This window comes from Clupea harengus, chromosome 15, assembly GCF_900700415.2.
Source record: "Clupea harengus chromosome 15, Ch_v2.0.2, whole genome shotgun sequence".
Lineage (NCBI taxonomy): Eukaryota > Metazoa > Chordata > Actinopteri > Clupeiformes > Clupeidae > Clupea > Clupea harengus.
Window position 1 is genome coordinate 16,127,017 of NC_045166.1, and position 19,516 is coordinate 16,146,532.

At 44.4% G+C, this 19,516-nt stretch overlaps 1 protein-coding gene across 2 annotated transcripts in view; it reads right to left on the reverse strand.

The window, feature by feature from the left end:
• LOC116223893 (disks large-associated protein 2) overlaps positions 1-19,516 on the reverse strand; it is a 59,203-nt gene that overhangs the window by 29,731 nt on the left and 9,956 nt on the right. For both annotated transcript variants that reach the window (XM_031581313.2, XM_031582174.2), the window contains exons 2-4: positions 7,691-8,820; positions 4,536-4,750; positions 2,845-3,001 (exon numbers count right to left, since the gene is read on the reverse strand). In XM_031581313.2, the coding sequence (XP_031437173.2) occupies positions 2,845-3,001; positions 4,536-4,750; positions 7,691-8,755 (1,437 nt within the window). In that variant the 5' untranslated portion in view covers positions 8,756-8,820. The remainder of the gene's footprint in view (positions 1-2,844; positions 3,002-4,535; positions 4,751-7,690; positions 8,821-19,516) is intronic.

Below are 19,516 nucleotides of genomic sequence, written 5' to 3' on the forward strand. Positions count from 1 at the left end.
TTAACGAAAACTAACGAAAAAACGAAAACGAGGTGTGATTTTTTTTTGTCGTTAACTGAAATAAATATAAATAATAAATAAAATAAAAACGAGGCTTTATAAAAAAATGAAAACTAACTGAAACTGTATTGTGTCTTTACAAAACTAACTAAAATAAAATAGAATTATAGAGAAAATGTCCTTAGTTTTCGTCTTTGTCAATGTATTTAATACAATTTAGTCTATCTTCCGCCGTACCTCACCTGGTTTCATGGCGGCAAAAGTCGGGAGAAAGCGACAGTCCTATTTGGGATTAGGCTACTTGGAAAAGTAACGTGCGGTGAGGTTCGTGGCTGCTGGTGAGGCACTTCAGAGTCAGATTTACAAATATATAAACCCAATACAGTAGCTTAAATCACCATTCAATTGGCAGCGTGCACATTGACTACTGGTTGTTTTTCATATCAGCATTCTTTACACACACATAGGTAAGGTAGCTACATACAGTTGGCAGCTGCTAGCTTGTGATGAACTCGTGTTAATATGTGTGATTATGCACTCGTGAATATTAACTCTTACGAAGTTGCACAGGCCCCCTGAGGGTCTCCGCTGTACGTCCAAAACCTAAATCTATTCTTGAGGTTAAAAATATGTTCAAAGCAATTTGGCTTTGGGTGTGAGAAATCGACTGAGTTATCTTCTGTCCTGTCGTTTGAAGCATACCTTTTAGCTACAGCATTGGTCTCCCATTATTGATCAATTCACGTTTTGATTGAAAGTCGAGTTATGAGAAATGCTTTAGCTTAGCTATAGAATCTTCCATTTTCGTAGTCAAGGTAAAATATACGCAGAACAAGCATAAACCCGACCGTTGGGCTCTCGCATGCTCCCTTCATTGAAGCAGAGGTACAGCGTATGCCTTTGGTACTGTTTGCCTCCTCTCCGTGCTTTTTCACTGCGGCTTTACGTCAGATCAGCAAAACTAAATAGGTTCTACGCATGCGCTCAACCCAGTTTGTGAGGGATTGCGCAATCTGAGATGAGGCACAGCTCGTCGCTGCCTCACCGTCTCGCTGTCTCCTGTCTGTTTGAACAGGCGCAAATTCTGACTGACACACGTCTGACACAGATCTTTCATAGTTGTCTTTTGTGGATGGCTGTTCATCTGTCCTGTGAATACTTTTTTTAAAATGGTATGTTTGGTGAGTTTGTATTACATATTATTTATTATAGCTTGTATCTTCTATTCATTTTGAGCATTTTGTTTTGCAAGCAAAAAAAATAAGCTTCCCTGACTGGCCCCCCCTTGGTCTTTTGCATTCCGTGGTAAAGACTAAAACTAATACTGAAACGAATAAAAACTAAACTCAAACTAAGCATTTTCAAAAAATAGAAACTAAACTAAACTAGCAAACCCGCTTTAAGAACTAATTAAAACTAAACTGAAATTGAAAACAAAAAGTCAAAACGAAATAAAAATAAAAACTAGTGAAAAATGCAAAACTATAATAACCTTGCTCAGAAGCACTGGGGTGGCTCTGCTTGTGTGTGTGTGTGGGTTTGTGGTTTTCACTCAACAGCACTGTTGCTGTACAATCAGGGAACAGCACATTGTCAAGTATGACACTGGTGTGCAAACGTATGTGCAATGTGCCAGGACACCAGTTGACTCTAGGTCAGATTTGGCTTTGATGCACTGTTTTAAGTCAGTGAGAAGTCTTGGATGCTGACATTTAAGGCCATATCTGGGAGAGAATATGGACAAACCACAGGTGGTTTAAGGTGAAAGGAGCCTACCAGGGGTTCCAACGAAAAAGCTCGTACAGGATCCATGGTTTAGGAGTTGGGCACATGTTCCATGTGCCTCTCTGATCTTCACTTGTTGTCAAGCAAAAGCCATAGATATGTTAGATGTGTGTGTGCGTGTGCGTGTATGTGTGTGTACATGTGTGTTTGTGTGTGTGTTGGGAATACTGGTCTGAGGTGCTGGTTGTTTTGTCTCTACAAACAATACATTACATTGTGTGTGTGTGAGGCACGGTCCAGGTAAGGGCAATTTAATTATCTGAAATGGTCCGTAAGAGAACGCCAGACAGTGTTTGGGCTGGGGTCAGGAAGGTCAGACTGCAGTGTTTGAGCTGGGGTCAATAAGGTCAGACTGCAGTGTTTGGGCTATGATCAGTAAGGCCAGACTACAGTGTTTGGGTTGGGGTCAGTAAGAGAAGGACAGACTACAGAGTTGAAAGTTGTGTGGTGAGGTGAAAGGTCAGACTGTAGTCTTTGGGCTGGGGTCAGTAAGATGTGAAAGGTCAGACTGCAGTGTTTGGGCTGGGGTCAAGAAGGTCAGACTGCAGTGTTTGGGCTGTGTTAGGGGTGTGTGTGTGTTTGTGTGTGTGCATTCTGGTCGGGAAATATATGTGCGGAGGTCTAATGTGTGTATGTTGGTTTGCAGCGCTTGTCTGTGTGCGTGCGTGCCTGTGTCTGTGTGTGTGTGCATGTGTGAAGGGAATGTGTACTTGTATGTGTGTGTGTGTGTGTGTGTGTGTGTGTGAGAGAGAGAAAGAGTATGTGTCTGTGTATTTGTATGTGTATGTGTGAGTGTGTGTTGGTATGTGTGTGTATATTTGAATACATGTGAGTGTGTGTGTGGGTATGTGTGTGTGAGAGAGAGGGAGAGAGACGTGTGCATGTGTGTGAGTGAAAGAGAGTGTATATGTATATGTGTGTGTATTTGAATTAATGTGAGTGTGTGTGGATACATGTATGAGAGTGTGTGTGTAAGTCAGAATATGTGTGTGTGTGTGTGTGTAAGAATGTATGTGTATACATGAGTGTGTGTGTTGAGGTGTATCTGTCTCAACTCACCTGGCTCACGCAGCTCGCCTGACTGAGCGTGCTCACTGCACGCATGTAGCTCTGGTTGCGGGAGCGGTAAGGGGGCGGGTGGTACGAGGTGGGGGGGTCCAAATTCACACTGGGGAGGGGGCGCATGTCACGGGAGGTCTGCAGATGGTAGCCTTGGCTGGAGGGAGGGAGGGGGGGGGGAGAGAGAGGATAAGACTGGACAGTGGACATGAGAGGCCTTTGTAGATAAAGAAGGACAGTAACTCTGAGGGATTGGGGAAGGGGGCAATCGAAAGAGAGAGGATAAGAGACAGGACAGGACAGAGGGCATGATGAGAGCGCACAGAGAGAGAGAGAAAGAGAGAGAGAGAGAGAGAGAGAGAGAGAGAGAGGATAAGAGACAGGACAGGACAGAGGACATGATGAGAGCACACACAGAGAATGAGAGACAAGACAGGACAGAAAACATGATGAGTGGAAAGAAGAGGCGGACTTAAAAGGCAAGAGACTGTACTGTTCTCCGCTATGCTATGCTACTGCTGGGGAGATGGTGAAGGTCACGAGAGATCTGCAGATGGTAGTCTAGGCTAAGTGGAGTGGAGAGGAGAGAGGAAGAAGGGAGGAAGAAGGGAGGAGAGGAGAGAGGAAGAAGGGAGGAGAGGAGAGAGGAAGAAGAGAGGAGAGGAGAGAGGAAGAAGAGAGGAAAGGAGAGGAAGAAAATAGGAAGAATGGAGGAGAGGAGAGGAGAGAGGAAGAAGAGAGGGCCAAAGACACACTAGATGAGAGGTGAAAAGAGGGCGAGTGGAAATGAAAGTAACTGTTTACTCTGTTGTGGCACTGGGAAGGAGGCGCATATCAGGAGAGACTACAGGGGAGAGGACACCCGAAAAGACAGTGGGGAGAGAAACACCAGTGTGAGGAGAGGAGGAGAAAAGAGAGGTGAAGTATCTGTGTGTGTGTGTGTGTGTGTGTGTGTGTGTGTGTGTGTGTGTGTGTGTGTGTGTGTGTGTGTGTGTGTGTGTGTGTGTGTGTCTGACTCAATAGTCGCTGGGGTTCCACATCTGTGCAACGTACCATGACACTCTTGACCAGATGAAGACGTGAGGTGACAGCAGGAGAGAGAGGAAGGAAGAGGGGAGGGGGAAGCTTCTCTCTTCTCTTCTGTGGCAAACCTACTGGTGTGTGTTTGTGTGTGTGTGTGTGTGTGTGTATGTGTGTGTGTGTGTGTGTGTGTGTGTGTGTGTGTGTGTGTGTGTGTGTGTGTGTGTGTGTGTGTGTGTGTGTGTGTGTGTGTGTGTGTGCGTGTGTATGTGTATGTGTGTGTGTGTGTGTGTGTTGCTTACAGCACATACGGACATAATCCTATGTGTTATAAAATCCTGGGGGCTGTAGGTTTGGGTGTGGCACAGTGTAAAAAAGCCAGGCACCTTTGTGGCTCAAGGTTTGGCTGAAGGTGGGGGTCAAATTACACATGTACCTTTTAGGGTCTAGGTGTGGTCTCTATGGCCTCTATGACTTAAGGACTTGGACATCGTAAGTGCTTGCACAAGAAATGTACCATCTTGTCATCAGGGTTACGAAATGGGTGTAAAACAACGTGCACGTTTGTCTGAAAGTGGCATCTATATGGTAGACTTGCAGAATGAATTTGACATTTAACATCATTCATGTTGTGAAGAGACTATAAGGCAGTGAAGTTAATGCACATGTACCTTTGGGGGTCTAGGTGTGGTCTTTGTATGGCCGACTTGAGGACGAGGGCGTCAGGGCGGACGGCCTTCTGCGGGGAACTCTTGGGACTTGTGTCGGACTCTCCTGCGCTCTCCTCGTCTCCCATGGCTTTCACGTAGCTGCTGCTCCGCATCCTCCGGCAGGGAATCTCCTCGTCCCGGTCGCCAGGGTAACCACTCCACTCGTCCCCAGGAACCTGTATCACACACCCCCCCCCAAAAAAGAAAATACCACATAAGGCCTCAGTGCCTATGAGGTCCCAGGTTCGAGTCCAACCTGCGGCCGTTTCCAAGTCATACACCTCATCTCTCACCCCCTCTCATTCTGTCCCTCCCTACTGTCCAAATAAAGACTGAAAAGCCCCAAGATAAACAAACAAACACACAAATAAAAATATAAATACCCACATGAATGCCAATACCAACCAATAAGCTACAAGCAACAGCGGAACAACAGACCTCTTCAACTTTGTTGTCACATCACTGTGAAATGGAAGAGTGAACTATGGCAAACCAATTTACCTAACTTACAGAAGTCCACAGAGCCCAGCACCATTATCTCAGGATGTTCTGAAAATGCTAAAAAAAAACAATTGTCCCGCTAACCTTTCAAAGCTCAGCAAGATCTGTTTGTTATGGATTGTGGCTCCATTTCATGGGCATGTAACAACAAGACGCTATTAACATTAGCATGACACCACGGCCAATCAATTGTAACTGCACTGCAGCTAACCAATCATTTTGAAACCACATCAGTATTCATTCATAGTAGTATTCTATAGTATTGAGTAAATATCAACATCATTTCAATAATAATGATCAAATAATAACATTTATTTATTCACTTAATTCTTAATCTTTTATGTTTTCCTTGTTGTCTGGTTGGTCTCCTTGGTCTTATCTTGACTCACCAAATCAAATCTGTATCTAACGTTGAAATGGCAATAACATCATCTTGATCTTAATCGTAACCCCACAGCCAGCCAAATCCTTTGCCCAAATCAGTTTTATCATTTTGTAATGTTGTAAGCTTTTCATGTGGCCAGCCCGTCTGATTTTGGCCTTACAGAAGAAGGTGGCTGATAATTGTCCTGCAGCTGATTAAGACTAGAAAGGAAGGTCAGGAAGCCTCAATACCTTCACCAGGAAACAAGATCAGCACTGACTAATTAGGAAAAACACAAACTTCTATTTGTGTTTGTGTATACTAATACCCAACAACCACGGTCAAAAAGCATATAGCCATAGTGGTATTTGTCATGTCAAATGCAGTTATCATTACAATAGGTCTGTCCACAAACATACGACAAGTGACTTAAATAGGCGAAAGTGGCACAATAGGTGGTGTGAGTATGCAAAACCTGCGAAATACGTTTCTGTGTCTATCTATGCAAACACCTGAGAGCCATCCTCAGATGGGCAGGGAAGGAAAACACACAGTAGTTCAGCAGCCTGCCTTCTGATGCCCTAGTGTTATTTATGATGTCGTATGTAAACGCGATTTGAGTATTTCTGTGTCAAATCGATTGTGAGGCTGGATGATTTTTACATCTTTATGTTTTATAGCTTGCCGTACAAATGCATTAGTTACAGCCGCAATGAACTCTAATAACCACAACAGACAGTGACACACAAGTCTGCCCTTTCGTTTAATCACACATTAATTGGCATTAAGTGCCCGAAGTGCAGTAAGATCCCCTCTCTCTCTCTCTCTCTTTCTCTGGGTAAGTACTTCATTATTATCGGGACAAAATTAAAGAGATTTATTTAATCACAGTGCAAGAGTGACATAATATGAAAGATACACATTTGTTTTACTGTATTACATTTAATTTAAATATATTAAATACATATTTGTTTTACTGTATTAAAATAAACTTTAACTTTAAATCGTCTTTTGAGTTTGGAAAACCCACAGAATGAGCTGTCCCTGAGAATAGAGGTTTCTGTTGTTTACTTGTCACATATTCATATTTCATTAAATAATAACTACATGTTGCTAGCAATATCTGACATATGTCATGTTTAGAAAACGGCACTCCAAATCATATCCACAAATCAATGCTTTTGTACTCAAACTCTTGTGTTGTTGTTTTTACAGGAACAGGAAGTAGGAAGAGAAGGGAGATCAAGAGAAACACAGACAGATTAATAAGAAAGCAAATAAAAAATGGATGAATGAACATTTTTAAGATAATAATCTTGTGTCTTCAAATCCATTTTTGGCAAGCAGCAATGAGCTTAATAAATTACCACATTACGTCGCAGTAGATAACTTTGGGGGGGGGGGGGACGGGGGTCAGACCATCCTTGTGAAATGCTCTACTGCAACAGAGTTCACTTCACCTTTCAATTCATAATTTGTGGATCTAAGGTTATCAGGGCCAAGTGCACACGTAATGAGTGGCAAACGCTCACATACTCTTTGACACCTGCATACATTTTCTGTTCATTATAATGGAGGCATTATCGTCATGATAAATGACATTCTCCATCTGCCAAGAGGGCACTTCACTTCTCTCACTAAGGCGCCATAGTGCTACGGTGCAGGTCTGTGTCTGTGCACCTGGCCCTTGTGTGAGTATGGAGATAGATGGGCATTCCTGCAGGTCAGGAGTTCTCAGTCCTACTCCTGGGGTCTCCCTGCTCTGCTCTGCTCTGCACAGAATACAGTCTCTCTTTCCCTGTTCCAAGCGCACATGATTAAAGTCAGTGTAATTACCAGGCTCTAAATTGGCCAAGTCCGATGTGTTCAGAGAGTCAACAGCGCTACTGATTAGTTCATTCAGAGCACGCACAGATGGTAAACATGTAGACCAGGGCGGCCCTGAACGACGATTAAGAACCCCACCCCCACCCCAACCAGCACAGCATACTGTCTGTATATCCAAGCAGTGCGTCACGCACTCCTGATTGATAATGTAGTTGTAATACTCTTGAAGTAGGTGTGTTCAGGTAATGAAGAGTACCATTGATGAGTTCAGTCAGGTATATGGAGCAGAGAAAGATGGAGACAAGAAGTGTACAGTACAAGATGGCCCCTGAAGCAGGAAGTATGCCCTGGCCCCTGAAGCAGGAAGTATGCCCTGGCCCCTGAAGCAGGCTTGAGAAGCCCTGCTGTAGGTCATGTGACTCACCTGCAGGTAGTGGTGCAGGCGGTGGCCCATGTGCTCGTGGTGCAGCGAGGAGGGCTTGTCCAGGTTGAGCGATGACTTCCTGTATGCCTCCTTGGCCTGGCTGACGGTCAGCGTGGACCAGGAGCTCCTCTTCAGGAACTTCCCGTCGGGCGGCGCGCCCTTGCAGGCTGAGCACTTGATGTCGCCGCTGCTCTTGGAGGTCTTGAGCGAGAGACGGCCAAAGTGGCCGCTCGTATGCTCCAGCGGGGGGCAGTGTTGAACCGCGTGCTCGCTGGCTACCGCCTGCTGCCGCGCTCGCAGCATGCCGTGCGTGCGGAAGGTGCCATCGCTGTCCAGGTTGTCGTCGGAGCTCCACCAGTCGCCAGACGAGCGGTGACGACGCTCCTTGCTCTTGCTGCGCTTGCCGCTCCCGCCGTGCTTGGAGGAGGTGGAGGAGGAGTGGTGGTGCTGGTGGTGCATGCTGTCGGTGCGGCTGCCGTTGGCCTTGCCCTCCAGCGAGTGCGACTTGGTGAAGAGCTTCTGGACGGAGTGCACCAGGTGCCGGATCCTTCCGGGGCTCTCGCCGGTACCGCGCTGGTACTGCAGCGTGTGGAAACCCTCGCGCTGCACGGGCCGCTGTTTCTCCATCTGGTCCATCAGGCCCGACTGGAGGCGGTTGCCACGTGGATTGCCGTGGTGACCGGACAGGGCGTTGCCGTAGTGATGGTGTTGTTGTTGGTGGTGATGGGTGACGCCGGAGGAGGAGAAGGACATGGGTGCGTGGGCGACGGTGGGCGTGAGGGCGACGCAGTCCTCCCGCGGGATGGAGTTGTAGTACTGCGAGCTGTAGTGCATTCTGGGAAAGGTGCTGCTGGAGACGTGCTCGGCTGGCAGCGCGGCGCTGGGGGGCAGCAGGCCTGGCGCCATCACCAGGCAGTCGGAGTGGAGGGAGGTGCGGGGGGACACATGGGCGTCCAGGGGGAAGCTGCCCTCCGTCGGGCTCAGCAGGTAGGGGGTGTAGCGCGGGTCGTGGGTGTGGATGGGGGGGAATGGGTACTGCGGCCGCCCGCCTGGTAGGCTCTTCATGCTCCTGGGGGGGCGCCGTGCCTCACCGAAACATGGAGACGGGGGGGAGGGGGGATACTGCTGGGCTAAAGAGGGAGGGCAGGAGAGGAGGGCAAAAGGGGAGGAGAGAAGGAAATAAGTGAGGTGAGAGATGACAGGAAAACAGAGGATAGCAGGGGATAAGACAGTAAAGGAGAAGAGAAGATAAAAAGAGGAGAGAGAGGCGTGGAGGGGAGAGAAGAAAAGAGGCGATGAGGGGAGAAGAGAGGGGGGGCAGATGAAGGGAGAGAAGAGGGGATGAGAAGAGAAGAGGAAAGGAGAAAGGATGATAAGAAAAGACAGTAGGGAGAAGAGAAGAGAGAGGTGTGGAGGTGAGCGAAGAGATGAAGGGAGAGAAGAGGTGATTAGAGGAGAAGAGCAGAATGGAGAAGAGAGGACAGAAACAGCAGGTTAGCGGTCACTAACATGTGTGTGTGTGTGTGTGCCTCTAACATGTGTGTGTGTGTGCCTCTAACATGTGTGTGTGTGTGTGCCTCTAACATGTGTGTGTGTGTGTGTGCCTCTAACATGTGTGTGTGTGTGTGTGTGTCTCTAACATGTGTGTGTGTGTGTGTGCCTCTAACATGTGTGTGTGTGTGTGCCTCTAACATGTGTGTGTGTGTGTGCCTCTAACATGTGTGTGTGTGCCTCTAACATGTGTGTGCGTGTGTGTCTCTAACATGTGTGTGTGTGTGCCTCTAACATGTGTGTGTGTGTGTGTGTGTGTCACTAACATGTGTGTGTGTGTGTGTGTCTCTAACATGTGTGTGTGTGTCTCTAACATGTGTGTGTGTGTGTGTGTGTGTGCCTCTAACATGTGTGTGTGTGTGTGTGTGTGTGTCTCTAACATGTGTGTGTGTGTGTGTGTCACTAACATGTGTGTGTGTGTGTGTCTCTAACATGTATGTGTGTGTCTCTAACATGTGTGTGTGTGTGTGCCTCTAACATGTGTGTGTGTGTGTGCCTCTAACATGTGTGTGTGTGCCTCTAACATGTGTGTGTGTGTGTGTGCCTCTAACATGTGTGTGTGTGTGTGTCACTAACATGTGTGTGTGTGTGTGTGTCTCTAACATGTGTGTGTGTGTCTCTAACATGTGTGTGTGTGTGTGTGTGCCTCTAACATGTGTGTGTGTGTGTGTGTGTGCCTCTAACATGTGTGTGTGTGTGTGTGTGTGTCTCTAACATGTGTGTGTGTGTGTGTGTCACTAACATGTGTGTGTGTGTGTGTGTGTCTCTAACATGTATGTGTGTGTCTCTAACATGTGTGTGTGTGTGTGCCTCTAACATGTGTGTGTGTGTGCCTCTAACATGTGTGTGTGTGTGTGTGCCTCTAATATGTGTGTGTGTGTGTGTGCCTCTAACATGTGTGTGTGTGTGTGTCTCTAACATGTGTGTGTGTGTCTCTAACATGTGTGTGTGTGTCTCTAACATGTGTGTGTGTGTGTGTGTCTCTAACATGTGTGTGTGTGTCTTTAACATGTGTGTGTGTGTCTCTAACATGTGTGTGTGCCTCTAACATGTGTGTGTGTGTCACTAACATGTGTGTGTGTGTGTGTGTGCCTCTAACATGTGTGTGTGTGTCACTAACATGTGTGTGTGTGTGTGTGCCTCTAACATGTGTGTGTGTGTGTGTGTGTGTGTGTCACTAACATGTGTGTGTGTGTGTGTGTGTGCCTCTAACATGTGTGTGTGTGTGTGTGTGTGTGTGTCTCTAACATGTGTGTGTGTGCCTCTAACATGTGTGTGTGTGTGTGTGTGTGCCTCTAACATGTGTGTGTGTGTGTGCCTCTAACATGTGTGTGTGTGTGTGTGTGCCTCTAACATGTGTGTGTGTGTGTGTGTCTCTAACATGTGTGTGTGTGTGTGTGTCTCTAACATGTGTGTGTGTGTGTGTCTCTAACATGTGTGTGTGTGTGTGTGTGTCTCTAACATGTGTGTGTGTGTGTGTGTCTCTAACATGTGTGTGTGTGTGTGTGTGTGTGTGTGTGTGTGTGTGTCTCTAACATGTGTGTGTGCAGCTGACACTTCCAACATTTATCCACATTTGTTTGCCTAACTAGTCTATTCTGCCACTGTCACTCAGAGTTCTCTGTTTAGTTACAGTCCAAGATTAAGTTACTAATTTAAAATCACTGGTTGGTAAGTTCATCTGTTTACTAAATTTATGAGTAATCTGATTCTCAGATTTTTCCCACATGTGTGTTTCCAAGCCAACATGTATGATGTACATTTGACACACATTTGTCATACATTTAAATCTGAATCTAAATCTTGTTTCTTTTTTTCCCCACCAAAATCCTCTGCACAGTTGCTTCACAGAACAGCTGTGGCTTTGGTGATAAGCAAAAACATGTGGTTGGATAATAAGCTTGCTAAACATGTGCTCTTTAGTGCTTTGGGCTTACTCATGTCTTTGCTAACATGTCCTCTTTAGTGCTTTGGGCAGTACTCAAGTCTTTTAGCCTCTGCTGTGTTCAGCTAGCGGCTACACACCACAGCTCCAAAGCTGCTGTCAAATATTGCCATGGATGAGCCATATTCCCGACTAAGACTAAGAAGAGAAAACTACAATAATAATTATAACAATATCATTTTGTTTGTGTATCTTCTATTTCTGCCTGTTGTACCACTATTTCACCACCACAGCAAGACTAGTTAATTAAATTATAGAATTATTAAGAATTAAGAATGTGATACTATTTTTATGCGATTTGCCTCTGATGCAACCTGTGCACTCACAAATAAAAAAAACAACACAAAAAAACATCTGTTCAGCAATCAGAGTTTATAATCGAACCATGTTCTCCTGTAGCACACTGCATTCACACATCATTCTGTGGTGAAAGAGCTGCCATTATAAAGGCACAAATTAACAGCAGTATTGGTAACAGAAAAAACGCTGATTGATTTCTGTAATAGGCCAGCTATTATGTTGAGAAAGGGGAACAGATTAATGCTATTTCAATGAGTTGTGGACTGCAGGCGTGTCACAAGGCTTTAGCCCCCATAAAAGTACTGTCTGCCCCCCCCCCCCAAAAAAAAACAGATGTGCTTCACTATCAAAGCTATCAGTTATCATTGTCGTTCAAAAATTCTTAATCAGAGGCAGCAAGAATAAATAGAACATAAATAGATCTATATGCACACAATAAATACAATTTCTAAATTCTATTAAAGCACCTGATGAATGAGCTGATGAATAGCATTTAGGTCAGTAGATCCTATCAATGCAAATCTTAATGAGATTTACTGTGTACCAGCCTGGCCAAGAAGCTGTTTGTTTAACCAGTTGGGTGTGCAATGCTTGTCACCTAAAAGTTAATGATGAACAGACACTCTGAGGCAATTGTTTCTCCCCCGTGGAGATGGCTAAGCCCTCCTAACCCATAACTCTCTGCTAATGTTTCTCCCCCCTGGAGATGGTTTAGCCCTCCTAACCATAACTCTCTGCTAACGTTTATTCCCCCTGGAGATGGTTCAGCCCTCCTAACCATAACTGTCTAGCGACGCCCCTGCAAGACTGTATGAGATGAGGACTAAGAGCATGGGAGAGCACATACTGTACACACACACACACACACACACACAGAGAGAGAGACTGAGAGAGAGGGGAGATATAGTAACACAAACTGAAAAGGAAAGGATATATTAAAGTAAGAGTAAGATGGAACACACAAATATAATACAAATACATGCATAAACACACACATGGACACACTCACACGAACACACACACACACACACACACAAGGACACATACAAATAGAAGCAGAGGACAGGCCAAGAAGAGAAAAAGACTGACATGCTTCCAGGTGGAGGGGGAAGTAACAGATGGACGAAAGAATATGGATACAGCAGGAAAAAAAGAACAGAACAGCAGAAGAGATGAAAAGAGGAGTGAATAGAAAAACAGAAACAAACAGAACAGGACCAGAGGAGAAGAGAAGAGAGGAGTTTTGGAGAATAGAAAGGGGATTATTTTGGCCTCTCTTCTCATCCCCAGCACAGCTAAGGAGTTAGCACCAGGTCCCAATCCGACCCCTCAGCCAGCTGGAAAAATGCATTCTCCCTCCTCCACACAATCAATAGGCTTTGTGGTTTCATCCAACCACATGCTTTTCCCAGCTGAAGACACACACATACACACAAGCTACTGGATGCGTGCACAAGATATGCACACATACACTTCCTTCCTCAACACCACAAGAAATTACACTGAAACTCAGCATCCATAAAGCATTAAAAGTAAACACATTCATAAATGTTTATAAAGTATTCATAATGCATCACAGCGTCAGACATAAGTCTATATAACTATATATAAATAGACATGACTGCACTCATAAAGTGATGATGCTGTGTAAGCCCTACACAACTATTATGAACTTATGTAGGGGGTCACATATGGCTCCATATAGAGCATTTGGTGAATAAACAGCATTTGACATTTCATCAGTGCCATTATAAAGAGGTAAAAGAGCTTTATTGTGCATTCTGTTACTTCAAGTTGTAAGGGCTTTTACTATAACATGTAACACTTTATGGGTGCAGTCATTACTATGTAGAAATAGTTATATAGATGTATGTCAGTCATAATAAGGCATTGTGATACTGTATGTCCCTATAATATAATATGGATACTGGGTAAACATACATACACACTCTGATACACTGAACCCCTACATACAGATACACACACAGACACAGACACACACACACACACACATACATACATACATACACTGCTGCTTCTCACTACACTATCAGTATTTTTTACCACAACACACACACGCATGCACACAGGCACACAGTGCTTTCCCGAGCACACTCATTTGTACCTAATACTAAGATTCGCCAGTTTTGCCATAAGCATCGCTGTGTCTAACACAAGCACACGGTATTGCTGTTTCACACATGTACTGTCTCATACCTGCCAGTGAATTCATGAGTGGCACATTTTCTGCATTAGACGTACTGCTCTCTAACCAGCAGTGGTCCTTATAGAGTGAACAGAGTTATATAATACTCATCCCTTGATCACAGCTGCGTTCGCTTCATACAAAACCTGGCAGGCAGCCAATCAGAGACCTCAGAGAAACATGCAGGGAAAGCTGTATGGCTCAAATGTATTTACACACAAAGTAAATACATATTACCTTCATCGAGACCTTATTAACTACTGTGAAGCTTAAAATACGGACACAATCATGGCTTCTTTTTATCCTAGAGAGAAAATACACCAGTGTGTTACTGCAGTATGTAGAGAATCCTAAAAGCTTTTATGCTGAAATACTAAAATTGTTTTTGCAATGTGTACTGAACTGATAAAATCCTTTAAAATGTACTTGAATGTGGTTTTCAAAAAGTCTATTTGTCACTAATTGACGTCTTCTATGTTGTTGTTTTTTCTGTTAGTTGTCAAACAAACATTCCTGGCTTTAAACCGCCCTTTCATAAATATCTCATCCCTTATACACCAGGACTCAGAAACAGCGTTGCCATCACTAGCACTTTTAAAATCTCTGTTTCAGAGCCCACAAAGACCATTTACTGCAAGCAGTGAGTGAATTATTGTGTTAATATACATACGCTTCAAATAGTCGAGTTCATAACTCATTATAAGACACTGGGATATAGGACAACACAGTGGCTAAGCCCCACCCACAGACCTTTGTCTGTTCTTGAATGCGAAACCACACACAGAGATACAAGCATCGTCACACACACTCCTTAACTCCTAATTCATTCCGGCAAAACACAATTCCCACCAACAGCACACAGCAACAACAGCAACTGAATGGAATTTCATTCAGGCTTGTCATCCCTGTAACGATACGAAACAGGAGAAGACAGACTGAGAAAATGGGAGAGCTAAGAGTAGATGTTGCCTGGGGCGTGTGTGGGCATTTTGTTGGTCTCGGTTTCTGTTTGTGGTGATGGAGTGTGTGTGTGTGTGTGTGTGTGTGCGTGTGTTGTGTAGGGGGTGGGTTAACTGTTGGTAACTATAACGCTGGTGCAGCTGGTTGAAGGTGAGAGAGTGGGAGTTGGGAGGTTTGGACACTTCTGGTGTCAGAAAAAATGCAGTCTGAATGTGGATATGAATATGGAGTGTCGTCATGGAAACTGCATCACTCAGCCAACGCGTGGACCAGTTGAGGAGAGAACTTCACCTGTGTGTTAATCACAGCTACGTGTGTCAGGCCATAAGCACATGCAGGCCTTGGGGGCTGTTTCCCCTCTGAAAGAATCTGCTGGAGCTTTGGGCTATTCTGGATTCAGACTATTCATTTGGCAAACACTGACTCCCGTAGGAGGCGCCATCATCTGGCCAGTCTGGTTATTCAGTGCCGTGCTGCCAAGTTACCTTTTCCTAAATAAGTTACCATGACACTGTATGTTTCTGTGAGAAAGTGACATTTTCTTCCCCTTCTCACCGTCTCATGAGGAGTTTGGCCCTGGTGTGGACTCCCCCGCCACAATGGTTCGATCCGGGCTCCCCCACCATAGTGGCTGGACCCGGGAGGCCAAATTGGCTCAAGTGAACTCAGCTGGCGGCCCCTATTTAAAGGGCGCCTCATGTTCATGAGGGGAGACTTTCTTGAGATGGCCATGGGAGAACTTTGAAGGCAGGCATGAGAGGCTGAAAGAATCTGAAAAACACTTACCTGCTGTGAGGTTAAGTGTATTGGTGTCTAGCTGTGTGGATACTAACCTGTGCTGTGAAGAGGTTCCTTCTGAACCTAAGTATTGAATATGTTCCTTCTGAACTTGTTAGCCATGTGCTGTGAAGAGGTTCCTTCTGAACCTAGGTATTGAATATGTTCCTTCTGAACTTACTAACCTGTGCTGTGAAGAGGTTCCTTCTGAACCTAAGTATTGAATATGTTCCTTCTGAACTTGTTAACCTGTGCTCTGTGAAATGTTCCTAGTGAACTTGTGAATCAGTGAATAATGAATCGGTGCCTCAAGAATATGCCTAGTTCTCCTTAGTGTTTGTAGCACTTTAAGTGCGGCCATCTTTGTGTTTTTGAAGACATGTTTGTTTATTGTTTAAACATGTTACGGGGTGGACACCAAATAATCCCCATGTAAATAAAGAAGAATATTTTTATATGAAAGCCACCATCTCCTGCACCCTTCTTCCCAACAACACCACCCAGTCCAGTCGCAACCTCCCAAACAACGTGGGGTGACCGTCCGGTCCCTCACATTTTCACCATAACTCCAGACGCATTTTGAATCAATCCTTTTCAAATGCTGCCTTCTCAAGCAGCTATCACCACCTTACTAGTCTGGTTTACTCAATGCTTAGTCTCATTTGGCCAAATATGCATTCACATATACATATAGAGACAATAAGGTATAGGGCTGTAAACTCTTGTCATGGGCGATGCCAAAATCACACCTGGCCTTAAAGCTACCTGATCCTAAAGACCAGACTGCTGAACTGCGTGCCAAAATAGAACTGCCCTTCTCAACCCATTTGGGATAAAATGGAAAAACTGACGGCGATGTCAGCCACAGTGACCTGGCTGTGGGCGCACTGAAATGCTTCAATGTAGATCTGCCAGCAGGTAGCCGAGTTGGCAAACTTCCTTTTCCTGAATGGCAGACCGCTGTACTGTATCCCAGACTAACGCTCAAACTACCTTTTCCTAAATAACAGACCGCTGTACTGTATCCCAGACTAACGCTCAAACCACCTTTTCCTGAATAACAGGCCGCTGTACTGTATCCCAGACTAACGCTCAAACTACCTTTTCTTGAATAACAGGTCGCTGTACTGTACACTAGACTGCAGCTCTGGGCTAATTTGGGATCAAATGAAAAACCTGCCACCGGTAGACCAGCTGCATTAATCTGGCTGGTCTAGGCGCTCGATGCCAAGCCACACATCTACCTGTCTCTGAATAACAGACTGCTGTGTGTGTGTGTGTGTGTGTGTGTGTGTGTGTGTTTGTGTGTGTGTGTGTGTGTGTGTGTGTGTGTACATACATATTTCTGACATAGGAAACAGAGCAGCGTTTTCCCCAAAACACACAGCTGAAACAGTGTGCCATGTTCTGCCCAAAACGTGCAGCTCAGTGCAAGGTTATGTCTGCATTCACATACATTGGGTCATACCCATTTCCTTCTTAATGTAATTCAAATAGAATATTGTTATAGGTTATATATTTAGAATAACAGTAACCCTACATAAATGAGTCAGCTACCTCTATCACTGGGAACGAGTTTTACTATTGTAGATGTGCTTATATACTCCTGTCTGTATAAATGTGGATGAGGGTGTTTCAGTATTGTCAATGTGCTTATATACTCCTGTCTGTATACATGTGGATGAGGGTGTTTCAGTATTGTCAATGTGCTTATATACTCCTGTCTGTATACATGTGGATGAGGGTGTTTCAGTATTGTCAATGTGCTTATATACTCCTGTCTGTATACATGTGGATGAGGGTGTTTCAGTATTGTCAATGTGCTTATATACTCCTGTCTGTATACATGTGGATGAGGGTGTTTCAGTATTGTAGATGTGCTTATATTCTTCTGGCTGTATACAGTACATGTGTATGAGGGTGTTTTACTATTGTAGATCAGTACCTGGTCTTACCTTAGCCTGCAATATGTACTAAGTTTGTAATTGCATTTATTATTGAATTAGTTTGATTATGGCTTTTGTTTTTGACCTATATGTTTACACATAGATATATTATATATATATTATCAACCACCAGCTTACACGTCAAATCTGGTCATTGTATACATTTCCGAATGGCATGTCGACAGGCAGCCTGAACTCTTTTCAGTGTTCATTCATTGGCTGTTAGTCTGGTCCCAGGCCCAGGAGAGTGTAGACTACCACCACCATCGGCACCCTGCGTTCCCTTTGCATGCAGTGTCTCGACACCCTTAAGAAGAGGAAGTGTGAGCTAGCCTACTGACAGATGACTGGCTGTGAAATCAGTGGGACGGCAGGCATACTGGCTGTGGGCTAAATACCGTTTGTGGTGAAGTTTGTGATGAAACTGGTCTGAAATTAATCTGACAACAGCACTTTATCTAAGCGCTTGTCGAAGAAATTAGATCATTTACTCCATCTATGAACTGTGTCGTTTCCTCCTCGCCGTCTAACCACCAATGGAAGCAACTGTGGTGTGAATTTAAGACCTTCACACTCCCACAGAAAGGCAACAACTTGTTTCAACTGTGCTGTACTGTTTGAGTTATGTGTATAGTCATAGGAAAAAGATGATCTGCCCAAAAGCAATTGCCTAACTTGCCCCAACAACACACAACTGAATATGAGATCAGAGGGGTCCCACACTGAATTTCTGTGGTGAACTTGAGCACTTAGTATCTGTTACCAGCACTACAAGAGCCTGTTCAAAACACACATTTACTCAATTTGTGAACCACCATTTCTCAGTGTTACCAACAGTAGCTCAACTGCTCTACCTTCATATGTGAGTTTTCACCGCCCACACAGCATGACTTCTGCACCCTCTTTTAAAGCCTGACTCAAGAACATTAAGACTTTGGTGAGGGCTTTGCAAATAATTATTTACAAGAAAAAGGCCTAATTGTCTTAACACCAACCGAGAGTTGCAAAGCCAAATGTAGTTATATAAGAGGATGCAACAGAAAGCCACAACCTGCGGCGATAATCAGCACGAAAGAAGAATCCAATTTACTGAGACTACCATTAACTGCATTGTCAATCCACGAGTCCACCCATTAATTGTATTTTGTATGTGATACACAATTGAAAAGCATAGCTCCAACAAGCAGGCCAAAAAACTTTGAGATAAAGAAGTGCACGTATCAACCTTTATAAAGCTGGTCAACAGATACACTCACACACAGATACAACTTTTTGTGCTTGTGAACATACTGTAGCATCTGGGGACTAGCGCTAGCCAACACGGCTTCAGATGAAGTGTAGAAATGGAGCAGCAGAAGCAGGAGCATGCTAGTAGATACAGGCTTCATCAGAAGAAGTATGCTAGCTGACATAGCATTGGGCATATAAGCATGAGTGATGTGCTTGTAGCTACATCTAATATGAGTGGTGTGCTTGTAGCTACAGCTAGTATGAGTGGTGTGCTTGTAGCTACAGCTAGCAAGAGTGGTGTGCTTGTAGCTACATCTAGTATGAGTGGTGTGCTTTGGCTAAAGCTAGAATATACTACTAGACACTTCTCAGAAGAAGTATGCTGGCAGACAGAAACAACATTAGATGTAGTCTGCTCATAGCTATATTGATAGCATATATGTGCTTACAGATATAAAATCTAAAGATGCATGCTAGCATGTATAGCTTCCGGAGAAGCATGCTAGCATACTTTTAACTAGAACAGATTTTAGCTTCCTCTGTGATGTACCAATTAGGTCTTAAGTCACATGGATGATCCATGTGACAGACACACCCACCCACACCGCAGCCATGGCACCTACACACATGGACACACACACACTCACAGGGAAAGAGACCAACCTTGTGCAAACAAACCATTTTTGAAGCATCATACTGTGTTTCTCTCACACACGCAATTAAAATAATCTCACAAAATAAACCATTGCTTTCTCTCTCGCACACACACACTCATATACCATTGTTAAGTGCACAGTTTATATTCCTCTCTTTCCTTCTGTCATAAGGACACATTTCACAGTATTTACAGTTATGGTAAATGTGTATGAAATGCTCTCTCTCACACAAACATTCAGGAACGTCTTTGAACA